Consider the following 27747-nt stretch of genomic DNA (forward strand, 5'->3'; position numbering starts at 1 on the left):
ACGGGGATAGATAATAATACACATACTCTAATTTTCAGGACTAATTATGGCACGCATGACAGCATCAGACTGCGTACAGCAAAAAGTGATCGGGCTGCGCCACGTGCCGGTTCTTGTTACTTTTAAACACGATTTAATCATATAAATCCTACTCACAAGGCGAAAAGTATGCTGCAATCTGTCACTATATTTCAATGTCGTATCATTTTTGCCAGGATCTAATCACACGTTGTGACCAGTTGTCGTTCCCTTTAGGTTGTTTGGGGAGGGGGAACCACACTCTTCATCGATGTCTGTTGGCCTTGTCGTCCTTTCGGAGAACTACTGGCCAGGCCCCTCTGGTTCCCGGAAGTACTCCATAAAGGATGGCCAATATCTTTGAGCATTGGTTGGTCCAAGAGGAGGATTGGTCCAGTCCCGTGGTGCCTGAGGGCTTTGTGCACCCAAGAAACGAAGCGTCCTCTCCCGGACGGCCTCAAGCACCGGCCACGACTAAATAACAGGGAAAAATCCAGGGACTCTATAGCCACGACCATAGAAGACGTTCGGCTGTGGGGGCCCTTTCATGCGTTTTTCACCAATGTTGTTTTTCACAAACTGCCTCGCCGTAAACTGGAGGAGGGGACGTTGGTGTCACCGGAAACGGGCGTACCACTCCTCCTTTCTCGCTCGTTGTGCCTTTGCCGCTCAATTTCAACGAAGGCACACCAACAGCGCAATATCTTTTTCAAAAATTACTGCGGTTTATCGCGCCTCCTTGTTGCCTGTCAGCCTACGCATCGTTAACGAGGAACCTGTCGTTCGGGGGACGCACTGTCACTGCAACTACAGTCGGATACAATTTTGGAAGGCAGGAGAGGCCCCGCCCAGACGATCGAAGCGCGGCAGCCGATCGCCTCCGCGACTAAAGAAATAGTCCCGCTCATGCGCTCCGATGTTCTCCGAAGGCGAAGACACCGGCCGTCCCGCTCATGACGTCAGTCCCGAGTGCGCGCACATTGCGGACCTTGCCATATTTGCGGACCGTATTTGCGTAACTTGCTAAAAGACTAACGCCGCCCGCGCCTCTCAACCCGCTTAGCCAACGGTTCCTAGAACGACTACGAACGGCACCCACAGCGAACAATGCTCCCGGGTGGATGAAGTTCATAAAGATGGGTGCACGTCTCAGCGCCTTTGTGGAAAGGAGAGAGTGGGATTTAAAGGAGAGGGGGAAAAAGGGAAGTACCGGACATGAACACGTGCGCCCTTCATTCGCCGCGGTCAGGAGTGATGTCACGGTTCGCCCAGGCGTGCAGCCACCGCACGCCTACAATTCCAAAAATACGGCCAACTGTTCAAAAATACGTGAAAAAAAAACGTTTGTTTATCGGAACAGTTGTGTCTTCCGACTACAATTTTTATGTTTTCGTCATTTTTTTTCGGATTTTTATTCAGTATCTCTTTAAGTCCGTTATACCTCCTGGTGCTGTCGTAGGTCGTCAAACAATGTGGAGCTCACTCAGACTCACTCATGAAAGATATATTGCCCTTCGGGCTCACTCGGACTCAAACTCACTAAAATGTTTCTCAGCCAGACTCACGGCTACAACCGAGTCAGTCGACTCATGAGTCCGTTAACGTATAACTAGCTATTTCGACAACGGTGTCGATGCTTTTTAACACGAATATCTCGCATAATCGGTGCTCTCCTGGCACCTTTCGATATCGGGATTTTATATACGATTTATCAGTGGTTGCAATTCAGTGAGTACATTGTTATTGAAAGAGATGACTCACACGAGATATTTTTATGAAGAACTTCCCTCGAAAGAGTTTGCGTGCAAAGGTAAAGGACCCCCCTCCCCTTCCCTTCGTAACTCTGGATTCTGATGAATCAATAATAAGCTGGCGTATAGACGCTAGTGCGTAAAGGTATGTCTGAGTAGACGTGAGTATAAACGTGAGCCGACATAAGGCTGATAGTAATGCTGAAGCTGAGGAGATAGGACCATAGGTCGGCAAAAAATTTGCAGCTCACTCAGACTCACCAAAATTTTCATCAACCGGAAACACTCTAACTCAGACTCACTAAAATGTTTCTCAACCGGGCTCACTCTAACTCAAGCTCAACAAGATATCAATCACCCAGGCTTTCTTAGACTCAGACTCGCGGCGCGATCTGGGTCTGAGTGAGTCGGCTCATGAGCGAGTTTGCTGACCTATGGGTGGTGGGCTACCACAATTTTATTTTTAGTTATTTTTGCACTCAGGAGGAGAAAACACGCATACACACACGCAGATATAGACAAATATCCCTAGCTTTCACGTGTCTCTCCAGAGAGCCAAGGGATCGCATAGTACAAAGGTGATTCTTCCGTGACGATGCTAGTGTGAACAAGGAGAAAGCGCGATGCGTAGTTGGAAGTGGTCGCTCATTACAGGAAATAGCTTGCAGAAAGAAAAGAGGGGGGGGGGGGGAAAGGATGAAGAGAGCAATGACGACAGCTGTAAGTTGTAACTGTCTAGGTAGAGCATCCGAACGGTGGCCATCAGAGGAGGGGGGAGGACTAATGGTTAGAGAGAGGATAGAAAGGGACTATTGACAAAATTTCGGGGGGGGAGGGGGGGGGCAGGCACGTACCTGGTGGGCCACCCCCTGGCTACGCCACTGAGTACAGTCGTTATGCCCCATGCATCATGTACATACAGGGTGTTTCAGCTAAAATTTAAAGCACCAAGTAATAAAAAAGTAAGCATAGGCGCCACGCGTCTCCAATTAGCGCAATATTGTCAGAGCCATATAGAGCACCTTAATATATTTTTTTTCCAATCCGCCAAGCTCGGCAATTAACGAAAATTGCTTAATGAACTTTTTAAATACTAACTTTAGAGAAAAGTTGTAGCGCTTGATCAGAAACGTCGAATTTTTCAATCTGTGTTAAGATAACTCCCTTGCTTAATTTTTTTCCGGCCTTTCTTTAAAGCGCGCGAATTTTAAAAAAAATACCACGTGACTGCCGCCAAACGCGCGCCGCTTTTAGTGCCCTGAAATGTAAGTCGAACCAATTATCAAAGGCTGCTTGTCGCATTAAGGTCGATTGAGCCGGCTACCGGCGACATCGATGGACGTCAAGCGACAAAATGGGCATATCGTTCCGACAACGAAAAAATTCTTCAACGAAAGAACGGCAACCGAAGAGCAAATGCTACGCGAGATCGTAGGCAGCATTTGATGCAGCGTACGTATTTTTTTATTTTCTTTTCGCACCAATGAAGAAACATATTGGAAGGGGTGAGGGTGACAGCGTGATGAAGGACCGAGATAAAAGATGCACTCACACATGACGGCCGCTCTTTCGTAGATCTTTTGTTTTTGTTTTTTTAGATGCGTACGCCTCTATCATCATTTAGCGTCCATCGCAGTCAACGGCAGCCTGCTCAATCGACCTTCGTGCGCGGAACAGCCTTTGATAAATCGTTTACCTTACATTTGAGGGCCCTATAAACGACCGGGAAAAAATTAAGCAGGGGAGTTAGCATAGATTGAAAAATTCGATGTTTCTGAACAAGCGCTACAACTTTTGTTGTAGCGCTTGTTGTAGCGCTACGACATTCTCACGTGCTTTATGTGTCAATACTGCACTAATTGCACTACAATACTGCACTAATTGGAGATGCGTAGCACCTATTTTTAATTTTTTAATACTTGGTGCTTTTTAGCTGAAACACACTGTATGTAAATGACGCGTGGGGGATAGTGACTGCACTCAGTGGCATAGCCAGGGGATGGCCCACCAGGCACGTGCCTCTCCCCCCACCCACCCCCCACCCCCGAACAAAATGACACTCGACGACACTTGCCTGCCCCTCCCCCCCCCCTCGTCAGATAGGCGCCCCCTCACTACCGAAACAAATTTCTGCCTACGCACCTGGACTGGACGTGGTGTTGAAAGGTTGAAAAGGGGAGGGGGGAGGGTCACCCCATGTTCGGCAAAGTGGACAATCAGGAACAGAAGGGCTTAGGAATCTCACTCTAGAACCCTGTCTTCGCGGAACAAAGGAATGTTTTCAAACAGAGTGTGCTAAGGGAAGAGTGGCCAGGTGACCGTCTCTCCTCAGTATAGAACCAAAATTCGACACGCTTTGGTGTCAAGTGGTTCCTGGAAAAGGGTGAGCGTTATTTCCTCTAACCCCCTGCGCGAGCGCATGGCTCCATACAATGGTTTCTTTTTGCACATAGCTTTTCTTTCACCTCTCCCTTTCTCAAAGCGACATGCAGACTCTCGCATACTTTATTGCAAATATCTCTCCACAATAAGGAAAACGGGAGAGAGAGAGAAAAAAAGGCACCTTTGCACATTTCGCTACGACACTCGTTCGCAAGCAGTCCACGAGAGCTTTCGTCCACGAGACCATTCGGCGTGTACCGAGTTCTCCATCTCGACGTGCTCGATCACGACAGTCTTCCATTCCTCGTGAACTTACCGTCGGCTGCAGCTGCGGTTTTGCGATAGTCTAACCACCCGAATTCACGTACGGAGAGATGGCATCAACTACTGCGGCGGCGACGGTCCCGGTACCTCCCCGACAAGCCTCGGACTTCGTCGGACTTTTCCCGCTCGACCTATGGAGGAGGATATTCACTTACCTGGACGCCACGTCGCTCTTGGCTGTGGCCGAGGCATCGCCCAAATTGAAGCGGTTAGCGTTCTGCTCAAAGATCCTGAAAAGATTGACCTTCGATCCGGAGACGGACGAGCGAATCGTCAAGAAGTTCGTGCTGGCAACGCGCGAGCAACTCGTCGACGGCGACCGGGTACAAGACGTGCCTCTCGCTCCGCACGTCCTACGGCTTCGCTTGAACAACTGCCTCGCATTCCCTTCGGCGTCAATTCTGGACATCGCACGCTACTGCCACAACCTTCAGGAGTTGTCTTGTGTCAACTGCGTCGTCGAGCCGATCGCTCTCTTCGACCTCCTGGCCCTCAAGCTGACCGGCGTCAAGAAGCTCGAGTGGTCGCTGTACGAAGACAGCCACTACAAGACGTGGCTGGACAAGCGCACCGTGACTCACCTTCGCACCTTTCCGAGGTTGCAGGGCCCGAAGTTGAACACCATGTACGTGGAGCTGGCCGTCACGGACGAGACTGTTTACTTCTTGGACAACTTTGTCGCCCAGTGTCGCCGACTGCGGCACCTGCACGTGCACGCCGTCCGCAAGGAGGACCCCGACGTGCCGGGCTCCGAAGCCTGCCGCAGAGAGCTGACGAAACGCAAGCGGCATTTGGAGACGTTCAAGTACAGCCACGAAGAGCTGCTCACGCCCATGAACCTGGGAACCCGGATGATGGAGCGGGACATGCGACGTCGTACTTACAGCGCCGAAGACGCGGTCTGGGGCAACGTCGACTGCCGGTTCAAACCCGAAGAAGCCACTAACCTGTTCACTTTTGCGGACGTGATCGAAAGGAAAGTAATCCTGCGTGGTATCAAGCAAGCCGTGGTCGTCGTCGAGGGCGACGCGAGGTCCACCTGCCTGTTCGAACACGCCGCCGGGCAAGCCGATTTGTGGAAGGACATCTCACGCCTTTCCCTAGCCCTGATGCCGCCCAGGGGATTCGAAGTTCCGACCTCGCCGACAGCGCACCGAGGCTACATGAACCCAATGATGCAGTTCTTCGACGCGTGCGTCTCCCGTTTAGTGGAACTTAACATGACCGCCTTCCATTTTACCGAAGAAGCCGACTGCTGCCTGGTCGTCGCCTCGACGCTGCCCAATCTTCGTTCCCTGGCGCTCGCACCGTGCGGCGTCAACCACGCACACTCCCTGGAATCTCTCGCTTGCGGCTGCCGCTTCCTGGAGCATCTTGACGTCGGAAGCGACGGTGCGCTGTCGTGCGAGGCGTGCCATCGTCCCCTGCTCTTCACGGCACGCCGTATCTGGATGCTGCACGAGACCACCAGGCTGCGCCGGCTCAGCATCGGTGAGACGGCTACGGTCGCCGACTTGACCTTTCTTCAGTTGTGCCGGGTCGTGGAACTACGCCTCAACGTGGACTGCGAGGACGCCGCGAAACTGCGAGACTGCACTTGCACTCTGGGTGAGCTTCTCCGTTCCAACCCGCTGCTGACTTCGTTGACGCTCGTAGCCGGCAGGGAGACCCTGGGAGCGCGCTTCGCCGAGAACCTGAGCGCGGTCCGTAGCCTGCAACACTTGTGCGTGCTGACCGCGACCAGGACCGCCGAGAGGGAGGCCGAGGACTTCTTCATGATCCTGGAGGACCGCTTGCCGCAGCTGCGGTCGCTTCACGCGCACTACCTGGACGTCCGCGGCACGGTACAGGTACGGACTTGGTTGCGTCAGTGGAGGCCCGACTACACCCCGCCCACCATCGCGAAGTGGAGGTCGTCGGAAGGCGTCTTCCTCCATGACAGACCCTGCCTTGGCCGCCTCTGCAGCGTGTCTACGTTTATCGGACTCGTCCGGCCCAGGAACCGTTACTGAGGCGTCGTCCGTCCATCCCCGTGAGAAAGACTTCATTTTATCTGTGATATCTTTCAAGGTGTAGACGCTATCATGCGACGTTCAACTGTCGATAATCATCTGTGATATTTTTACGAGAAGCCGCAACAATGCAATTTCATTGGGGGTAATTCCTAATTGTACGCCATCCTTCTGAAATTCTTAAGAAACTCTTCTCCTAGCGCATCACTATTTCCGGTGATAGATAGGCATTCTTGCAATAAGTGTACGCGCGAAAGAAATGCAAAACACTTAAATGTGCTTAATGATGACCATTTGTGCTGAATGTTATGTTGCGCTTCGTTTGCGAAACCCGTGAGAAATGCTTCATTTTTTCTGTGATATTTATTTTTTTAAAAGATTTAGACAACATTCTGGGATGTTCGACTATCGGTATTCGTGTCTGACATTTTTCCTAACAGGGCAATGTGTAAATCTTATCTATACACCATCGTTTCTTATGTTTAGCTGCTTCTGTACGGCAATTTTCCTCGACAAATGGTTATGTGCTTTTGTAACATGTATGAAAGCGCAGACAAGGCAAAACATTTTAATGTGCTTAAGCGGTAATTCGTTTATTGACTTTTTACTTAAAAGTCCAAACTCTTAGGCTGCGCTCTGTGCTGATGTTTAAGTGCGCGCTTACATTATTTATTTATTTTTTACTGTACAAGCAATTGTCTGTGAGACCAAGTCTGATATTACAGTCTCCTCATCGAAATAGTAAAGTGTCAAACCAATGCAACGCGTTGCGTAAGCCCTACAACCCGAAGTGTGTACATTATCTATTTTCTTGTACATTATGATGACCTGTGCAATAAACGTATCTTGTTATACGCACGGAATTTCGCTTTTTGCGTTTGTATCAGCTTGCACAACGGCAACACCGAACCTCACTTTGTTGCCCGGCTGCTTGCTAATGCGTTCCGTTATTATTTAACGACTTATGAAAACAATAGACATCTCTCTTCAAGCTTGTTTGATGGAACGTTACTTAGGCGTAGAGCAACCCATCTCCTTTATAAATAGCCTAAATAATGAATGAGTTCAATAATTGCGAAAACTTGACGGTCTAATTCCGCACCGTATTCGAAAACGTCGTGCTCGGGAATTTTTGGCCGAATGCATCACTCCTATAACTACCATTTCCGCGTTGCAAACTCGTGGCGCAATAAAGAGGGAGGGTCGCGCGACAGCAGTGCGCTCGATAGCGATTGCAAGAAAGAAGCACTGCTCGCTTGGCTGCCTTGATTGGCGAGGGGAACAGGTGCGGCGCCAAGATTCTTTTACTGGGGGAGGTGGGGGGCGCACCCGCGTCAAATGAGTTCCATCAGGAAGCATACATCGGGGAATAAGCATGCGCTGTGTTTGGCTACGCTCTTGGGGGGGGGGGGGGGGCAGAGCTAGCGAAAACTTCAGGGGGGGGGGGTTACCCCCGTCGAACAAATGGCAAGGCCATATTGTTTTATGTTGGCTGCTTCCTCTCACCAGCAGCCACCGTAAGACACTAAGGCCTTGTCACTTGGCGCTAATCAAGGCAGCCAACGAGCAGGTGCTGGTGCGTACATTGTCCCCATTCCCCGATATGCCGCTTCTAGCCAGTGTGCTACACGTTCCTCTAAAACAGGAACGAAAGCTCGTTAAGGAGTTCCCGTTACAAGTTCCTCTAATGAGAGGTTCTTCGCAGTACGTTCCACATGGGTTTCCTTTGCGCATGCGTGGCTGTCGCCTAGCAACGGAGACACGCGCCTTGCGCGTGTCTCCGTTGCTAGGCCTGCAGTGGCGACAGCACCTGAAGAAGCACGCAGTTTGAAGAATATGTAAGGCACCTGCGGGACTTGTTAGTAGCGACTGACATTTGCGTGCGGTAGATATTGCCGTACTTATGGCGTTTACCGTACGGAGGTGCTAAGATGCCCCAATGAAATGGCCTGAATAAAAACTCAGGGTCCCTTATGCATTTGCCTAAGACGACTGGAAGGTGAAAGCCATCAAGATGATGTTCTAGATGAATTACCAACCCGTTCAAACGCCCACGTTAATAGGCCTAGTTGCTGCATAACTTCGCAGGTAAGAACTTCAGCACAAACGAGGACGAATTACAAAGAGATGAGACGAGCCCTGGCGCAGTGTGCATGTTCCGTCCTATTAGCGCTGACGTTCTCACTTTCAAAATGTACTGAAGTAACATCTGTATCGGATGGAATGAAGTAGCACAAGCACAGATCCTTAATGTTTTCATGAAGCTAGATGCATGGGTCGCGGGCCGCTGCGGATGCCTGCGTGCAGCGCATATAATCGCCCATCGTAGCAGCTGCACGCCCAATACTTCTTTCAAATGTGCCCGCATGGGAGCCTTCGTCCCTTTTTCCTATTCTTCTAAGCTTGATTTCGGCTGTTGTAGAGCGACATTTTTAGTTGGTTCCTCACAGCCGTCGGCGTGCGGCGTCTGCTAGCGCGCGCTGCCCGTATTTTCCAAGGCCAGGCGTCTGCGTGAGGCGGGTGGCAGTAAAGTCGAAAGAACAGGGAAAAATCTAGGGACTTTAGGTGCCAGCGCGCGCTGCATGGTTGCCAGGCGTGGCCATGCATGCGCAAAGGAGACCCATGCGGAACGTACTGCAAAGAACCTCTCCCCTAATCAGAAAGGAACTCGTTCCAGTTACATTTCGAAAATTGGAACGTGTCGTTACATTAACGTTACATTTGAATTTTTATTCAAAATATAGTGCCGGTCACTGCCGGATAATCCTGAGTCGAAGCAAAGTAAGCATTTTAAAGCTCGGGATATTTTACAGGATATGAACGTCATATCCTGTAACGGAAGTACTTCGTGGACCCCGTCATAAAACACTTTCGTGTTTAAAAAAAAAAATGGCAGCGTCTCGTGCGCCGCGCGGTGCACGAGCCGCTCCCACACAGAAACGACTCCTGCACCGCACGGAAGTGACGTCATGCGTTCCGGTTTGGTGCGCCGTTTGAATATGCCATGAATTCGCCGAGTCGGCAAGCGAGTATGCCTCCCCATCGGCCTCCCGTCTGCCAGACTTGCTGCTGCTGCGCTGCTGGTGGTCCTGTCTACAGGCCCTTTGATATTGGATGTTTGATGACCCTCGCAGAATTGGCTCTATTTACTATGATACGCTGTTTTAAGAATCAATGACCTTTCTCGACGAGACGCAGAAGGACACGCAAAATTCAAATGCAGTTGGCTGCATCGGATTCACCGGCATCCGCGTCAAGTATGTTGATTTACACGGTTTATCAAGGCTCCGATGACAGGAAGACGCACTGCAACAGACGTGGTCTCAGAAATGAGTCACTGGGTGCCTAGATTTTGCGAACGGCTCGTGGCGATGTACTATCGCGATGAAAAGAAACACGAACAGCGTAAAGCGTGGCTTTCGGTACAGTCGAACTTCAAAATGCTTTGACTATCGCTGGGCGAATCTGTGCTTCTAGCCGGCATCACCGTAGCGCTAGAATTTTGCTCCGGCTGGCGCTATCGCATTACGTGTGTGTTCCGAGTGCAAGGCGTGACAACTAAATAAAATAAATAAAAATATATAAGTGAGTGAGGAGAAAGACCAAAGGTTGTATTTTTTAAATTTTATTCTTTTGCAGGCCGCTCACTGAATCTCGTATATCACAGTTTAAATGATCACAAGGAGCCCTTGAACCTCTCTGCGTACATATATGAACTAACTGTCGTACTCCTTTGGTTAGAATCCCCAGCCCTCTTTGCCACATATGCAGCTCATGTTTGCCTTACCTGCACATTAGGTGCAGTGATCACTTTGCACTTTTCATCTGGCTCTGTTTTGAAGCGAATCGCGTTGGAGAAGAAAGGAAGCACACTTAAATCGTATGCCGCCACAGTCAACCGTATATGTTGGTTGCTCTTCGTAAAATTGTTTTACCGTCTGTGCAACTGCGTTAGATATCAGTAAACCGCTTAGCTGCAGTTGCTGTATAAATAGCTCTGCAATTGCGATAACTGATGGCTCCAATACAGTAACCAATGGGTAATCGAATGCGGGACCCTGCGCACACGCGTACCCCCTTTCCTGTGTAAAAAAAAAAAAGAACTGTTCAAACAATTCAATGCCTTCAGAGGGCCAGGATTGGCGCGGCTTTCAACGACTCAGCGTTACGCCTTGCCTTCGATTGTGAATGACCGTCATATCCGAGACGAGGCTTTTTGACCCCGCCGCGGCCCTCAGCATCCCGAGTGAAGAAATGTTGGAAGGAATATCGGTTGCAAAAAAAAGAAAAAAAGAAGAAGACTGGCGAATCTTGCACTGTATCTCTGAATCTAGCCTAGAAGCTTTTAGAAATGAATTGCTTAGTAGTAGCCTTACTGAGATCCTTTCGATAAAAAGCGTAGAGCAAGCCTACAGCACATTCTTAGACAAAATCTTAGATATTTACAAACGCTGTTTCCCCGAAAAACAAGTTCGTTTGAATAAGAAAACCCGTAAGCCATGGATGACCAGGGACTTGCTTAACAAAATTAAACATAAAAATGAACTTTATCACAAGTTTCTTGTAAATAGAAATTCTGATATTTTAAAAGAGTATAAGGTCTACAGAAATCGGTTAAATAAGGAAATTAGCAAGCGCAGATCGCACTACATACATACTGAAATAGAAGCCAGCGCAGATAAGACTCGCGCCTTATGGACAAAGCTGAACTTATTTCTGAACCGGGGTACAACACGGGCAAGTGTAGGGAATCTGACTATCAACGGGCGCAACGTATCAGGAGCTGAACTTGCAAATATATTCAATGACTACTTAGTCAATAATACACATAATGAAGTGTCTAGTGACTTTATTCAATTTCTACCTGATCAGAACTCATCCTCCATATTTTGTGAGCCTGTAGTGGACGAAGATGTTTATTCCGCTTTTTCGCAACTTAGAAACACTTCCTCTCGTGATGTTGATGGTGTGCAGATTAGACCCATTAAATATGCCCTAGATATCCTTGTCCCTTTTATCACTTACATATTCAATCTCTGTTTGTCAAGTGCAATGTTTCCCGAAAGAATGCAGATAGCAAAAGTTAGTGTTTTGTTTAAAAAAGGCGGCAAAAATGATATTCGAAACTACAGACCCATATCTATTCTGCCAGTATTTTCGAAAGGGTCAGAAAAACTTATGCATCGTCAACTGTACCAATTCTTAGAAAAACACAACGTGATTTCCCCAACTAAGTTTGGTTTCAGAAAACACCGATCAACGGAAATGGCAATAATAGAGCAAAATGAGTTCATATTATCTGAGTTTGAAAACAGACATGCCGTTCTCGGTATGTTTGTTGATTTCAGCAAGGCCTTTGATAACATTCAGCATTCTACGTTGTTTGAAAAGTTACAATGTTATGGAATTCGTGGTCATCCACTGGACTTAATAAAAAGTTACCTTAAATATCGCAAACAGGTAGTTGAAGTAGATAGAAAGTTCTCGGAGCCTAAGCGTATTACAAAGGGTGTGCCCCAGGGAAGTATCCTTGGGCCCCTTCTTTTTATAGTCTACATAAATGATTTAGTTCGAATTTATCCGGATGCTAAATACGTCTTATATGCCGATGATGTCAGCATATTTATTTCAGCTGAAGACAGTATCACGCTTGAAGAAAAAATGAACCACTTTCTTGTGAAACTAAAACTCTGGTCATGCTGTAATAATTTAAGCATAAACACAAGTAAAACAAAGGCGATACTATTTCGGCCAAAAATAAGCCTGTGAACGACAACCTGCATCTTAAGTATGGCGATACTCATATTGAGCTAGTAAACTGTATAAAAATTCTTGGAGTTACATTTTCTAGCAATGTGCTGTGGAATGAATATGTTGACAGTGTGCTGGGGCAGTTATCGCGCGTAGTGGGTATGGTGTACAGTGGCAAAACGGTGCTACCATACAGAGTAAAGCTCTTGCTTTATAAATCTCTTTTCTATTCACATCTTACGTATTGCTTTTTGGTATGGGGGACTACAACAAACACGAACTTGCAAAAACTGTACCTGATGCAAAAGAAATATGTTAGAATCATTTTCAACTTACCGTATGATGCTCACACTAGCGAACTGTTTCGACAGGCTGAGATACTACCCGTCCATCACCTCTACGATTTTAAGTTAGCATTGGCGATCAGGCATGGAGCGAAAGAAAGTCGATATTTTCTGCATGACCTCTCAAAACTACAGCCAAATACTACATTGTTCGACACACGAAATAAGGAAACATGGAAATAAAAACTTCCAAAACAAACTACTCCAAATATAAGTTATCCTACATAGTTCCTACGTTACTTAATAAATATGTGAAAGCTGGCATAGATTTCCTACACTGTACACAGAACCAATTGCGCGAAATACACATGTTCAGTTTTTGATCATCCTCTGCAATTGCTATATTGTTATTGGTGCTGTTATTTTTCTTTTTTGGAATTTGGGCTTCGTTTGTTTTGTTGCATGAGTTTGTACTGCTGACTGTTGCCACTGCTGTCGTGTTCAAAGGTGGCTGTGGGCCCTTGTCAAGCTGCCTCTTTCGGAGAGCAGCTTTTACCTGCAGCTATCCTTCATGAAATGTATTGATGAGAAATAAACATTATTATTATTATTATTATTATTATTATTATTATTATTATTATTATTATTATTATTATTATTATTATTATTATTATTATTATTATTATTATTATTATTATTATTATTATAGCACTAAGCCGCGCTAGATTGAAACAGCGAAACATGGACGATTCTGAAGACAAATCTGATTGCTTCTAGGTTGTTGCCTTAGCTAGGTGATGATGGTTGTTTTTAGGTTGCTTCTAGGTCGTAGCCTTTCCAGAGACAGAGACTTTCCAGTTAAACCACACACGGACACGACACGGGTGTCCAAACTCCAGATACAGAAACTCGCGCTGAAACAGAACATTCGCACCTTTCATGCAGTGAGAGACGCTGCACGGATGTCCAACCAGAGACAAGCGCGCTGAAACCAAGCATTCTATCACTTAGGGGTCTTCTCGCAGCCGCCGTTGCCTTTCCCGCTCCCTAGTGCTATGCTAACTGTTGCCTTCTTCCTATATAGTGGACCAGTGGTGAGTAGTGGGATTTACCCAATTTCTGTCAGTCCCGAGTGCGCGCCCATTGGTGCAGGCTGGTGTTCATCCGCCTTTGAGGAAGAAATGCCGCTGACTTCTAAAGTTGTATCCGACTGTATGTACAAGTACTGTATATATACAAGCACTGTACAACATGATATATAGAGCTAGTTTCTATCGAGTTCACACCGTCCATATCTACACTGCAATTGTACATCTAAATGCAGATATGCTTCCTCAATGTGTAAAGTAATCACCAGCTTCGTGGCGACATGCAATGAAAGCATCTTCCTACAAGCTGGGAGGCGGTGGGTTCAAAGATGTTCTGGTGCATCGTGAACCCACAGCCGGTGGAACCGTGCTTAAGTGTATCTACATCTCGACAACAACTTGAGGGTTACATTAGGTGAACTAGTCCTGCATCTGATCAGTATAGCAGTTACTAGTTCGACACGGTACCACTATGATTACGGCTGCACAGTCTAATCTCGGCAGAACGTGCGTGGCACCTGGGTAGGGAGAGAAGGGGGTGGGTTAGTGATTAGGGAATGATGCCACACAAGAACTTAGTTGCTGTCGATAATATTAGCGTCTGAAATTCATTGCAAGTTAAGCCGCATGCAGACACATCTAACAAGATGTGTCGCTGGTTCTCCCAAGCCCCGCTAGCGACACATTTGCCATTCCCGTGCTGAATCGCATAAGCGCGCCGATTAAACTTAGACTGTTGGCGATCTTCGTGCTTAGCAGCCGTGGGTTGACGCGGTATTACGCTGTGTCCAGAATCGGCCCACATTTTTCTGTACAGGAACAAATCGATTTTTCTGACCGCCTCACCAAATAAAGCTATGTATAAGTCGGTTTTACACTTTCAATGGATTATGAATGGCTTTTTGCAGCAGTTTCGTGTTTGACGTCGTACGTCGAAATGCCGCTTTTAGATGAAACGCGCAACCCTTTAGCTGAGACGGCTTTTTTTTTTCTTATTTTACGAATCTCACAGCATCAATGTCCACAAAGTATGATTGGGATCTTCGAAATCAATTTATCGCTTCTTATACATTCATTGTGCCACCATAGATAGCACTTGCAGTGTGAAGGCCATTTTATTTTGATTGCGTTCCACCCACAACTGCGCATCGCAATGGATAGGTTGTATGCTAAAACGATAAAAAAGGGGTTGTCAAGTTCTCACATATTAAAAATTCATGTTTTTTCAACACGAGAAGGGAAATTCTGCTCAAACAAAAGTGAAAAGGTCCATGGAGCTGCCTAGCTCCAGCCTGATTTGGGAGCTCCATTTTAAGGAAATGCGCATAAAAATGAATAACGATGTAACAAGCCATTCGCAAAACAGGGATTGATATCCAAATCAAGGCTTCTACGGACACCCGTATGGTCGGGAAGGATCCCTGAATAAAAGACGAGGTCGCCGACCACAAGGGGAAAATGCACTGACGTTTCGGCCCCCAGAATGGCCGGAGCCTTGTTCACAATAAAAGTGGAACAAGGAGAGCTAAGCGTTTAAACAGGCTAAAGCACGTGACCTAAACATCTTGCGTATGCGAGGGGCAGGTGTTTAGGTCACGTGCTTTAGCCTATTGAAACGCTTAGCTCTTTTTCCTTCGCTTTTATTGTGAACAAGGCTCCCATAATGGGTGCCGAAATGTCAGTGCATTGTTTCTTTCTCTTGTGGTCCTCGTCTTTTATTCAGGGATCGATACTGTTTATACGTATGCGAAATCGTCAAAAGACAGCCGTTCTAGCGGAGCGTTTGTGATTAAAACAAAAATCTAGCCAGCTCCACCCCGTGAAAGCAGTCGAAACAATGAAGCTTATGCCCCCGTTCGTCAGGCTATTGCCTTTCTAACGCCCACGTCGAGAGGAAAAGTTCGCGCAGATACCGAGTTACGATGTCTGCCACGTTTGCACTATAAGACACAATAAATCCCGGGATACGTCTTTGTAGCCCCGCTTGCACGAATGTGCAAAGAAAATAATCACTTTGGTCATGTAGATAAATGAAACACGACAAAACCATCTGAGAGATAAATGAACTAGACCCGGCCCACTTTAACTGGGCGAAACAGATTCATGCGGCTGGTCCGCTCCCAGGTGGATGCCCAAATAAAAACGGCAGAGGCGCGATGAGTTCTTTGTATGATTAGGCGTGATGCGCGTAAGGCACTCATCGCGTACCAAATCTTGGAAATAAGAAGGTTAAAAACAGCTTGGCCCGTGAAAAAAATGGACAATTTCCTGCCTCGCCACGCTGCAGCTTTTCCTCTCACACTTCGCGCTTGATCAGGCCAGTGAGCTTCAGGTTTGCGGTAACAATCAAGTGGCACGTCGACATATCGCGATGGAATTGTCGACCATCTCAAACGAGAGAAGTACTCCGGCGTTACATCCCAGACGCCGTGCGCAAAGTCATAACTCTTATCCCAGTTAATCTGAGCACCGGTAAATTCGCCGAAACTTTCGGCAACGGTTATGGATTAGATAATGCTTTCCTCGTCTGAGCAGAAGATGGCGATATCATCAGCCTAGGCCAATATTTTAACGTGCACCGCCTGCAGCCTAAAGCCTGTTATAAGTTCGTTGTAGACCAGTGGTTCTCAGCCACGGATGTTTCGGGGACCCCTTGCAGCGAGAGAAAGTGGGGGTCATAAATTAATGCAACATGCAGTGTGAAATAGGTGCCTTTTATTTCTACCTGGCAAAGAACAGTCAAACTGAAGTGCCAGACCAATTCGATCTCAACAGCTTGCCGATTAGTTGTACGGTCTGCAGCCACATTCAACCTGTTTCTAGCTGCGTTTGCTTTTCAAGTATGCAAGCCTGGAAAAAGCATGATAGCATAACTCATATAAAACTGCAACAAACGCTTTACAGCTATCTCATGGAGAAGGGGAAACATAAGTCAGCTTTGCCACAGTGCAAAAATGTTATGAGCTGAAGGATACCAAAAATCAGAAGGTGCCGCTGTCATGGGGCATAGTGTGGCTTAAAAGCAAACTCCGGCGATTTTTCGAGGTCGATGGATCTCAATGAAATTCGCTGGGTACGTTCCTTTGCACGTTTCCGTCATTTATGCCAAATTACAGGCTTGAGACATGCGCAGATTGTTTGCAAACGCCCTCCTGGCTTCCCACAATTATTGGCAACATTGCGTCTGTGACGTCAGCAATGGGAAGGCGGCGGAAGTGACGCAGCCGAGGGCACCACTAACTTCGGCGCTTCGGCCGCTACAGCGAGCGTCTGCTGTGCATAAGGCGACAGACAGCGTTGGTTTGGCCGGCGCTTCGCTGGTCGTCCCGGCTGTCACAGTTTTCATACTCCGCGCCGGCGTGACCGGCATGCCTTGCACGACTTCCGGTTCGTTCGTAACAACGTCTACGTCATACGTAGACAGTACACTCGGTTGGGTTTCGGTTTCGGTGTTGCGCTTTTTAGCTTATTTAAAATTATTCTCCAATTTGCCGAGCATTTCTGCTATCGGGCCCGTAACAGGAGCGTCTCAGGAACATAAAAGCACCATTACTTTGACATGGCCAAAAAATCGCACGATTTTTCTCGTATTAGTAAACTACTCTTTCACGATGCCAAAAACGCCACGCTTGCTGCAAGAAGACGCTTAGTAAGGGAGAAATCGCGCTAAAAGAAAATGTGGGTGTCGACGCCACCTTGAAGTTTCCGCGCCATTCGCCGTGACGTCACATGTTTTGACGGCGCCTACTAGGGCCTACGTAGTTCCTTAACGGTAAAAATGAAGTGCGCTGTCCTCCTGAGAGGGCCATAGAGTTAACATACCAAGTTTGAGGAAATTTCGTTGAGCCAATGGCGCCAAAATACGATTAATACAATTTGAAATCCGTGACGTCAGGCGTGGAGATTTTGGCGCGATATTTAAAGGTGAAACTTTGAACTTCATTTCCTCCTTTATTAATACACCTATGATGGTGAAATTAACGACATTCTAGTTCTAAAAGTACAATTTATCAATCTAAACCGATTTATTGTTTCTCTTTAGTGTCCCTTTAAAGATACGCGTTTTTTTTTAATAGCTTCGCGGACCCCCATATAAGAACCACTGCTGTAGACGATGGCCAGAGACAAAGTGGTTTGAGATAGACTGCAAACGAAGACGACAAAGGGCATCTTTGCCTTACTGAGGAGCGAACATGCAGACTGTCGTTGAGTCACCGTTAACGGAAATGTGTGCAGTACAATTTGTACATGCCATCCTAACGCCCTCAAGTACTACATGGCCAACATTGAATGTTTTTAAATGCTGAATAGTGTCTGGTGTGAGAAGCGATTGAATGCTTTTGCAAAATCAGACTACATCATCGCCACGTGCTCACTTAACGCGTCACAGCATTCCAGCGCGCTTCGCGCAACGTGTACGGGTTGTCGCGATACTGCGGCCTTTTATGCCGCAAGTCTCGTGCGGCCCCATCAACATCGTTATAGCCCGATACGTTTCTTATCGGTGAACGCAAGTGATGAAATTCCGTATTTTTTTTATTACGTATTATTCATATTATCTTATTACTACCAGGCATATCGTGTGCCTGGTAGGCCCACGATATGCGCACAACTACTCAATTTACACAACATCGATCCACCTCGTAGCGCTTGGCTCAAATAAAAATGAAATCGGCATAGGCTGCTACTCGCTGAGTACTTTGTATGAAATTGATTCCCGCAGTGCGTGGGATCTACCAGATTTTTCGAAAACCAAGCATTCGCGCGTTCTGCTGAGCACCGGCTGTACAACATTCATCCCAAAGTATCAGCCCTAATATGCTTTATCCATTGCAATATAAGGCATACGCTAGAACGCGCATAGCCAAGAGATAAATCCCGGTTTCTTTTTGTCTGTACTACCGATCATCGCATCGATTAAGCGTGCGTTTAAGCTCGGCAACAAGCATTAAAGTAAAGCATGAGCTCGAACGCGACTCGGACGTGGCGTTTTATGGTACAGGTAAAACTCGGAAATCCGTTAATGTGAAAATCCTGTGGACCAACTTGGGTGAGTTTTTGTTGCAGCTTATTCAATAAGTAAATTCTAATCAACGCATGAGCATAACTTTTACTTCGCGCAGAAAATATTTCACAAGAATCCATGAAAGTCGGTGAGCTTAGTAGAATAGGCCAGATTCACAACGCCTCAACTCTGAACAAAAAAAAAAAATTCACCGACGATTACGATACTGCCTAATGCGAATTCTGAGCGCAACTTCGTGTTGGGGCAAGGCCAAGTGTGTTTGAAGTTTTGGCTTTCCGCAAGTTGTCTACTACGCCATAAATCATAATTTTTTGTGAAGTAGGGAAGCACCCACTATGCCATTCTTCGTCTTTCTGCGGATAAGCGAGGTACCCGCTACGCACCTGTAAGATATTATGTGCACTTTGTAGATGCTGCATGTGGCCGATGACGACGAAGAATTATGGCTGAGCACTTTGCAGTGGGTGGGAAGCATTAAACCACACACTCGTTGCGCAATTAGCATTGTGTGATGACTGGTTGTTGTTTTACTCTTCTGCCACGCTATATTACATAGGTAAACTCGATTCTTTGCCGGGCATATGACACGTACCTGTACAGGGTATTTTTGCAAATGACATTCAAGTACAAAAAAACAAAAAACAGCGTGGCTCTGTGGTAGAATGCTCAACTACCACCCAGATGGCCCGGGTTCGAATCCCATTCGATCCTGGTTTTATTTTTTTCATGTCTATCGGTTACGCCACCGACGGCAACGGCGACGCCGCTCAACGCAGTAACCGGCGCAAGAGCTCCGCTCTAAAGTTTGCGCAGCTTGCACTGAGTCGCGCAAGCCTTTCTCTTTCTCTCTCTGTCTATTTCGCTTTCTTTCTCTCTTTCTCTTTCTTTCCATCTATTTCTTTCTCTCTCTCTCTCCCTGTACTCGTTCTCTCGCCCATCAGAGTTATTTCATCCCACGCAGGACAAATCGGCGCACCGGGAGAGCGCGCGCCGGTCGCACGTGCTCGGGAAGCGAAGCAGAACATGAAGGAGATGACGAAGCGAGCGCGCGTCGGCATGATGATGATCGTTTCTAGTCAACATCGCGAAACGGACAAACGGCGGGAATAACAGCTCTGCTGTAGAACAGATATCGCAGCTCGGTAAGCTACACGGCCGTTACAGAATCTAATGCACACGAGTTTTAGTTTAAGATATATACAGTGAAAATATAAATTTACACTTTACTTGAAATTCTTGAACTGTTCACGAAGGTTTCGCAGAATGTCTTACTGGCAATTTGCGCTGTGTTTCACAAAGGTTTGTAACGCAGCAACAAGTAGCGTGAAATAAATGCCTTTTGTTTCTACGTGGCAAAGAACTGTCAAACTAACGTGCCACGCGAATTCGTTCTCAACAGCTTGCTGATTAGTTGTACGGTTTGCAGCCGCATGCAACCCGTTTCTAGCTGCGTTTGCCTTTCAAGTATGCAAGCCTGGAAAATGCATGCTATGCATATGTCGTAGAAAACTGCAACAAAAAGCCTTACAACAATTTCATAGAGAAGGGAAACATAAGTCAGCTCCACCGCAACGCAAAAATGCTATTTGGTGAAGCATACCGTAAACCGGAATGGGCCGCTGTCACACGACATAGTGTGGCTTCAAAAAACGCGATATTTTTTCGAGCATGGGTTTCGCAGACTCCCAAAAATTGCCTCGCAGGTTTATACAATTCTCGCGAACAAAATTCTTCGTACCTACGTCATCCGGTCTGAAAACGTCCGGCAATAAATGCATTCCAACGAGTGTCGCCGCAAGTATAATTAATCCCGTTAAGAAAATCACCGAAGGCATCTAATACCGACTGACAAGCACGTGTTCCTTTAGTTCAAGGTACTTCAACGAGCAAGGCATACAGGAACTAAGCAGGTCAATGATAACGAACGAGCCACTAACATATAAAAGAGACCGCGGCCCACCCTTGCGGGTGAATTACTCCGTGATATTTTCGCCGTGCACTCAGGGCGGCAGTCGCGGACGGTGGTTCAGGACGAACTGCCGCGGCACCTCACTACACGCTAGACGGATGAACGCCCCCGAACTTCACTACCAGCTTCCTCCATCTAGCGCTCGTGCAGTGCTCGCCAGATCACACGGCTTGACCCGCGCTTCTACGGTCATTGTTGGCAGACAACACCACATGGCACCACGGTCTCCCGGCGTATAGCGAGTACGCACCCTGCGACGCCGTTGTCCATCCTAAAGGGTGGACATGGTCAGGGTACAGTACCGCCCACCTCCCACCGCTGAGCCGAGTGTTTTGTTATGACTAGATCACAGCCTTGGTGGTGAATCAGGGAATTTAGGGAGTATAAATCACTTTCTGTTCTGAAGCAATATTACCACAGCGCATAGGCTGGACTGATCGTCTGCATTACACTCATGGTGTATCTTCCATTAAGTAGGAGGAAAAGGAGATCTGCAAAGTGAGACGTTTTCAAAGACAGGTCCGCACTTTTCCTTCACCACCCAGACTGCTGGTGCTGTTTCGTCGAGTAGACAACACGGGCCACAAGTCATGTATCACTGTGCATGACTGTGTACACTTTAATCATTGTGCCACGGGCGCTTTTAATGTGCGCCATTGCCAGATGAGTAGGTCGGGAAATTCGGTTGCAAGCCAGAAAGCCTCTTTAAACCCATCCTGGAACCAACACCTGCAAGAGGAAACTTAGCCTATACAAAACACAAGGTACTCGTAAGAAGATACTGGGGTTAGAAGCATGTTAGATGCACAGATGTACACAAATCCCAGGGTACCCTATATATCTGATATTACACTCCCCGCTTGTATATGCCGATGCATTAGTTGATTCCACATTGTACCTCCGTTATATTATATTAAGGAAAGCTAATATAACGGAGGTAAAATGTGGAATCAACTAATGCATCAGCATATACAAGCGGGAACTGTAATATCGGATATATATGGCACCCTAAGATTTGTGTACATCTGTATATCGAACATGCTTCTTATCCCAGTATCTTGCGTTTGTATCATGGTACCGCGTATCACGAAAGTTGGGGAACTTTGCGCTGCATGGGCGGTACAGCAGAACACTCACGGAAGACACGGAAAATTCAACGTAACGGGTGGTTTCCGTGAGTGTCCTTCTGTACCACCTATGCAGCCCAAAGTTCCCCAACCTTTGTACGACATGTACCAACTAGAAGACCAAGTGAGTGTTTTGCACTATACCAAAATGTCCGCCCAGCCCAATCAGCAGTAGAGTTTACTTGACTGAGACATGCGACGACAAGAAAAAGCTTATAGCTGGTACACTCTGCGCGAATGGGAGCTTCTGCAGACAAGAAGACCGCGCAGCTCATTTCCACGTAGCCTTGGAAAATATTAGGTGGAGATGAGATAAACTCCACGGGGAGTTGCGATATAGAAAGAGTATTGACAGTCCAACGATGCCATTGGTCCAGTCCACACGGAGCGAAGGTAAAATAGATAATAGCAAAACAATTGCACAATAGTGTCTACTACCAGCGAAAAATACAAGGAAGCACATTATATAAACCCGCCCAGCTTCAACCAGAGACTGCATCATGTGGTTGTGTTCTTTCTTCGCGCAGCGGTATCGTCCACAGCGTTCGGAACATAATTTGCCACAATGGAACAGTTGTTCTTCTTGAAGTCCCATAATTCCTCCAGGCCCTGCAGGGTGATGCGCATGTGGACCGCCCTGCCGTCGGTGTAGGAAGGCCAGGTGTTCTGCTTCGCCGTAGGCAACGAACCCATCTTGGCAAACCCGGCCCACAGTTGGATGAGCTGCCTGGTTAGCCGCTGCTCGTCTGAAGTGACAGGTCCGAAGGAGCCGTCGAGGACTCGGCCAAACACGAAGTCTAGCTCGGAAAACCGTGGTGCGCCCGTACCATCGTAGGGCGGTGCGAAGCTGGCGCGATGATCGAAGAGAAAGCCCCACACGATGTTCCTGTGCTCTGCTGCAAGCTCCAGCGCCAACCGAACGAGAGGGCACACGTAGAGTACGTCACCAAGGAGCTGGCTTACCCACACACCGTTTCCGAAAGCATTTCCTCCTTCGGCCTTGACGGAACTGCTGTAGGCGTCTGCGAGCTCGGCGCTCAGCTTTATGCTGAATACGGTACCCAGAAACTTGCTAGCCATCCAACGCAAGTCTGGCGTTCGCGACGGCAGCCTGCGCAACGAGTCCGCCAAGTGGGATCCTTCGTCCGAGACGACGCCCACGAAGAAGCGACGACCGATGACGCGCGCCGCTGACTCTGGTGCTCGCATTGTGGAAGGGCCCTGGTGGCAGTCCCACGTGCTCGTTACGCGCAATAAGTCGCTCGCGGAGGTCTTACGAAGACAGTACAGCTGTGACAGATGGTCTTCCACTGGGCACCTCAACAGCTGCGTCACCCGGCGGACGGTGTTGGCGTAGTATCTCCTGAGCGGCGACTCACTGTGAAGGATGACTTTGGTGAACCGCTCGTGATGCCAGAACGGATCGTCGCTAGTGATGTGGGTGCCCACCGACCACGCGCCGGCGGCACTGCCCATGAGCACGATGTCGCTGGCGTTACCACCGAAGCTGGCAATGTGCGACACCACCCACTCCAGCGCCAGACGCTGGTCGTCCAGCGCCACGTCTCCTGGTGCACCAGGGACGCTAAGGTTCAGGAAGCCGAAAACACCCAGCCGGAAATTTGGTACCACCACAACCACCTGGCCGAGAGCGGCGAACCAACGACCGTCATATTGGTTGTTGTTGCCCTGCTGGAAGTCCCGCGACGACAGGAAAACCACGACCGTCCTGCGGCAGCCTGGCTCCAAGGCCTCCGTGCACGGCGTCCACACATTCAGGTGCAAGCAGTCTTCGGTCGTGTCGTTGTTAAGCTCTACAACGCTGTCCCTCTCCTTAAGTGGGTTCTGCACGCAGCCCGGTTTGGACAGCCTCGCGTCTCTGACGACGTGTCTGCTTTCGGGCCAAACGGCGGGCCTGTCGAACCGCTTCTCCCCTGCCGTGTTCTGACCGAAGCGAACGCCACGAAACACGTACACAGGCTGATTCTCGACTTCCAGAAGGAGACCGCGGAACCTGCCTAAGCCCGGAACCCGAAGCAGTACTTGGCTCTCCCACTCGGTAAATAGGATTATTAGCGCGAACACGGCTCCCACCACGCAAGCCGCGACCAACAGGAGAAAGGCAGTGGCGCTGTAAAACCTGGTACTATCTCTGGTTCGTGCTGCAACGGCAGCGCCAGTACCGACCGATGAAATACCTGTCGTCGGCTTCGTGCGTGAGGTCATCAGCAAGCGCGCATCCGTTTGGCTTAGCAGGCCGCTACCAGTTGGTGCCAGTTGGCACTGCTGTTCCGTCGGTTTCTCCGATTGCGAAGCGAATCCAGGGTCAGCCTCTAGAGGCGTGTCACTAGGTTTCGAGGGCGAGACGTCGGTCTTGCAAACCGTTGCAAAATCTGTGACCGCAGCACCGCTTCCATTGGTGGGGGCTTGATCTTGGGCTCCCTGGTCATGGTTCTTGTTAGTGGTCGCTAGGAGAAGTGATTGCCTCGACTGCGATGAAGAGTAGTGAGAGGTCAACGAAACTGGCCGATCCTTGTCCGCGACTGATGTGAGGTGCCTCCTTGATTTGTGTTTTGAAGATTTGGTTCGTTCCACCGGCTTGCCCGGATCTGCAGGGACCATGTCCTGAGTCGCGAATCCGTGACTAGGGCACCAGAGGTTGTGGCGGCTTTCTCGTGTATTCTGAGGGCACAGCGAGGGAAACGCGTCTGGACACTTCGCGGGGTTTTCTTCTTCTTCGATGCTCACAACCACAATGATGATGATTAGTATTCCGTTTGAAACACGGTGCCGACATGTAGCCACCTAGCCTCTGGGTGATTCCATGTAAGCTCGAACAAACGATGGCTCGTCGACCTCTCAAAATTATTTCAAGATTTTATATATTATTGCCTGATGATTGGAAAGAAGAGATCCGCAATTTGTTTTGCCGCGAAAAATTTTTCGAAGCACAGGAAATCAATAATGACGAAGAGGTGGAGTGGAGCGCTCATCCGCTCTGCTGTTTTGGCCAACTTTCCTTATGATTTTCACAAAATATATTAAAGTTACGTAGCTAAAATTTCTTTAACTGAATATATGCATGTTTTTGCATCTGCGCAGGTATTTTTAGTTTTTATGTGTAGTGTAGATGTTTTTATAAAAAACATCAAAATTCGCCCAGGAAACGTTATTTTCTTTATTTGAACGTCTTTATCTCAAAAAAGCCTTGTAGCAGAGCGACAAAAATTCCGCATTACATTCTTCGCATCTTTATCTACCAAACTACCGAATTTTATACTTTTATGAATTTTCAGTAAAAAGATATGATCGGGCAAAGTTCAAGAAAACACCGAACAATGAAAACTTCTGACGACAATTAAAAAAAAAAACCATTTTTTATATTTCTTAAACTTCGTTCACTTATTCTCCTCCACGTCAGCTTTCAGAATCATTGAAAACATGCTGCATAATGTTGTTGCACTCATGGTTACGGCCCCTCCAATGAGACCCTTAGGCAAGGATTGGGAATTCCGACTTCTTGCCCAGCAAGTGTATAAAATGCAGGCCGGATTGAATTTCTTTTTATTAAAAGGCCAGCAGGTACCGAAAAAGGTGTCGCCGACACTGAAGACGTTAATTATGAAATTATTTGGTCGCTGCAGCGGCCACGAGCGCGGGGCTACCGAGTCTACCGAGCAGGCGCGCGTGCACCCGAGATGCTCGTTGTAAAAGACGGCGCAGTGAGAGCTCGTTTTCGCGTCCTCAGACCGATTGAGTTCGAAACAGCAACACCTCTCGGGTGACTTGAACGCACGTGCACTGGAGCTTCGCTATTCTATCCGCCCTCTGTTCGCATCCCAGCTAGGCGCCGATAACACGGCAGAGATGGAAGCAAGATGAAAACGCTATGAGCGCTCGCTGCACGCACGCTGCTGCCAGAGAAACTGCGCGACTGCGCTGCACCAGTTGCGATCAGTGGAAAGCATGACCGTGGCGCTCCAGTGGCAAAGCAAAATATAAATTGTCAAAGGAAAGAAAAGCAAAACTATCGGTAACCGGATGCGCTTGTCTATATTAGATGTCGGCAGCAGACGGTCTGAACTGGCCGTGCGTTCGGTGCGCTGTTCACACTTCATTCGGCGCGGATAGTTCTTGTGCTTTGCTCTTGCTCTACTTCTCCTGTGCGTCTCATGGCGAGAAAGTATAGCTCTGAATGAGTGTATTGTGGAGACTACCTTTCGAAGCACAAGAAGCTTGAAGGAGTGCTGACACGAATTTTAAAAAATTTCGGATTGTTGCTCTAAATAAAAATACTGGTGTCGAGAAACCTAAAACGACTATTGTTGTGCCTGGGAATGCATCGTACATATTTTAATTAGGGCCACCTTAAAAAGACACTCTCGGTTTCGATATCGAGGGGGTGGCTTCTCAGTGTCGTTTCATAGCAGTGTGACGTCACGGAGATACAGAAACTCGCGACGTACTAGCGGCAAATCCGTCATCTGCTCGTGGTGCACATAAACCACGATTAGTGAACTGTCGTCCAGTGACCCTGACAGTGATTTCTACGATTTAGGCTGCATGCAGGACGCAGAACTCGCAAACTCGGGGGAACTGTCTTGACTCGTCGGGATAATGTCCTTGCAGTGGGGCTGGCTTGCAGATGCTCAGCGACGAAAACTTCAAAGTCAAATTAAAATATTTTATACGAGTTCTCCGACTCCAGCGTGTGGACAGCGTTGACACTGCATACCAACGAAGCAAAAAATGTCCCTTTTGCGATGTCTCAAAATCGTGTCAGCGCTCCTTTAATTCATCAAATCAAATCAAATCAAATTTTTATTCCGGTGTACAGCGAACACTGTATACCGAGGAAATTGGGCTAAAGGTGTGTTAATACACCTGACGAGGGCCCCACTTCCCTTCGGTAGTTCAGGCACATGTTGCAGCATGAATTTCACTGAAGTGTTAAAGAGTGATGGTACAATATTATACAATGTTATACAATGTGTCAGTTATACAATGCATAAAGTCACTGCCTCGAATCAAAGTATCTACCATGCTAAACGCAACAATAACAAATACAAAATAAAGTACATCCCAATCAGTCACGTGTACATAACAGTAGTTTAAGACATCAATGAATAGCTGGTAAATATTTATTGGACATAACAGATCATGACAAAATTACCTAAAGAAGACAAGAGAAGATTATTGCAAAGAAGCCAAAATTTCGCAGAGTTACCGACCTAGACATAAATGCTTTGAAGGAACGTTTAACGCCTGAAAGGTCAGTGACTGTCAGTGAGACGGACTACTTGTGCTGCGCGTGCTTTTGCTACCGCTGCAATGAAAGATCTTCACGGAACGCACAGTTTAGCGATCACATTCTTATGCCCCCTGAAAAAGAAATCGACGTCATTAACCAGATCACTGCGACTACCGGTGCACCTGCGTTCAAGTCACCCGAGAGGTGTTGCTGTTTCGAACTCGATCGGTCTGAGGACGCGAAAACGAGCTCTCACTGCGCTGTCTTTTACAACGAGCATCTCGGGTGCACGCGCGCCTGCTCGGTAGACTCGGTAGCCCCGCGCTCGTGGCCGCTGCAGCGACCAAATAATTTCATAATTAACGTCATCAGTGTCGGCGACACCTTTCTAGGTACCTGCTGGCCTTTTAATAAAAAGAAATTCAATCCGGCCTGCATTTTATATACTTGCTGGGCAAGAAGTCGGAATTGCCCATCCTTGCCTAAGGGTCTCATTGGAGGGGCCGCAACTATTAGTGCAACAACATTATGCAACAAGTTTTCAATGATTCTGAAACCTGATGTGTAGGAGAATAAGTGAACGAAGTTTAAGAAATATAAAAAATGTTTTTTTTTAATTGTCGTCAGAAGTTTCCATTGTTCGGTGTCTTCTTGAACTTTGCCCGATCATATCTTTTTACTGAAAAGTTATAAAAGTATAAAATTAGGTAGTTTGGTAGATAAACATGCGAAGAATGTAATGCGGAATTTTTGTCGCTCTGCTA

General features: G+C 47.6%; 1 protein-coding gene across 1 annotated transcript; it reads right to left on the bottom strand.

Annotated features, from left to right (window-relative positions):
* Nucleotides 1-22230: 22230 nt before the first annotated feature.
* Nucleotides 22231-24354, bottom strand: LOC119385612 (acetylcholinesterase). The gene has a single exon (XM_037653021.1). It carries the CDS (start codon nt 24352-24354, stop codon nt 22231-22233), a length of 2124 nt encoding a protein of 707 aa, XP_037508949.1.
* Between the last annotated feature and the right edge of the window lie 3393 nt (nt 24355-27747).

This window comes from Rhipicephalus sanguineus, chromosome 3 (assembly GCF_013339695.2).
Source record: "Rhipicephalus sanguineus isolate Rsan-2018 chromosome 3, BIME_Rsan_1.4, whole genome shotgun sequence".
Classification (NCBI taxonomy): Eukaryota; Metazoa; Arthropoda; class Arachnida; order Ixodida; family Ixodidae; genus Rhipicephalus; species Rhipicephalus sanguineus.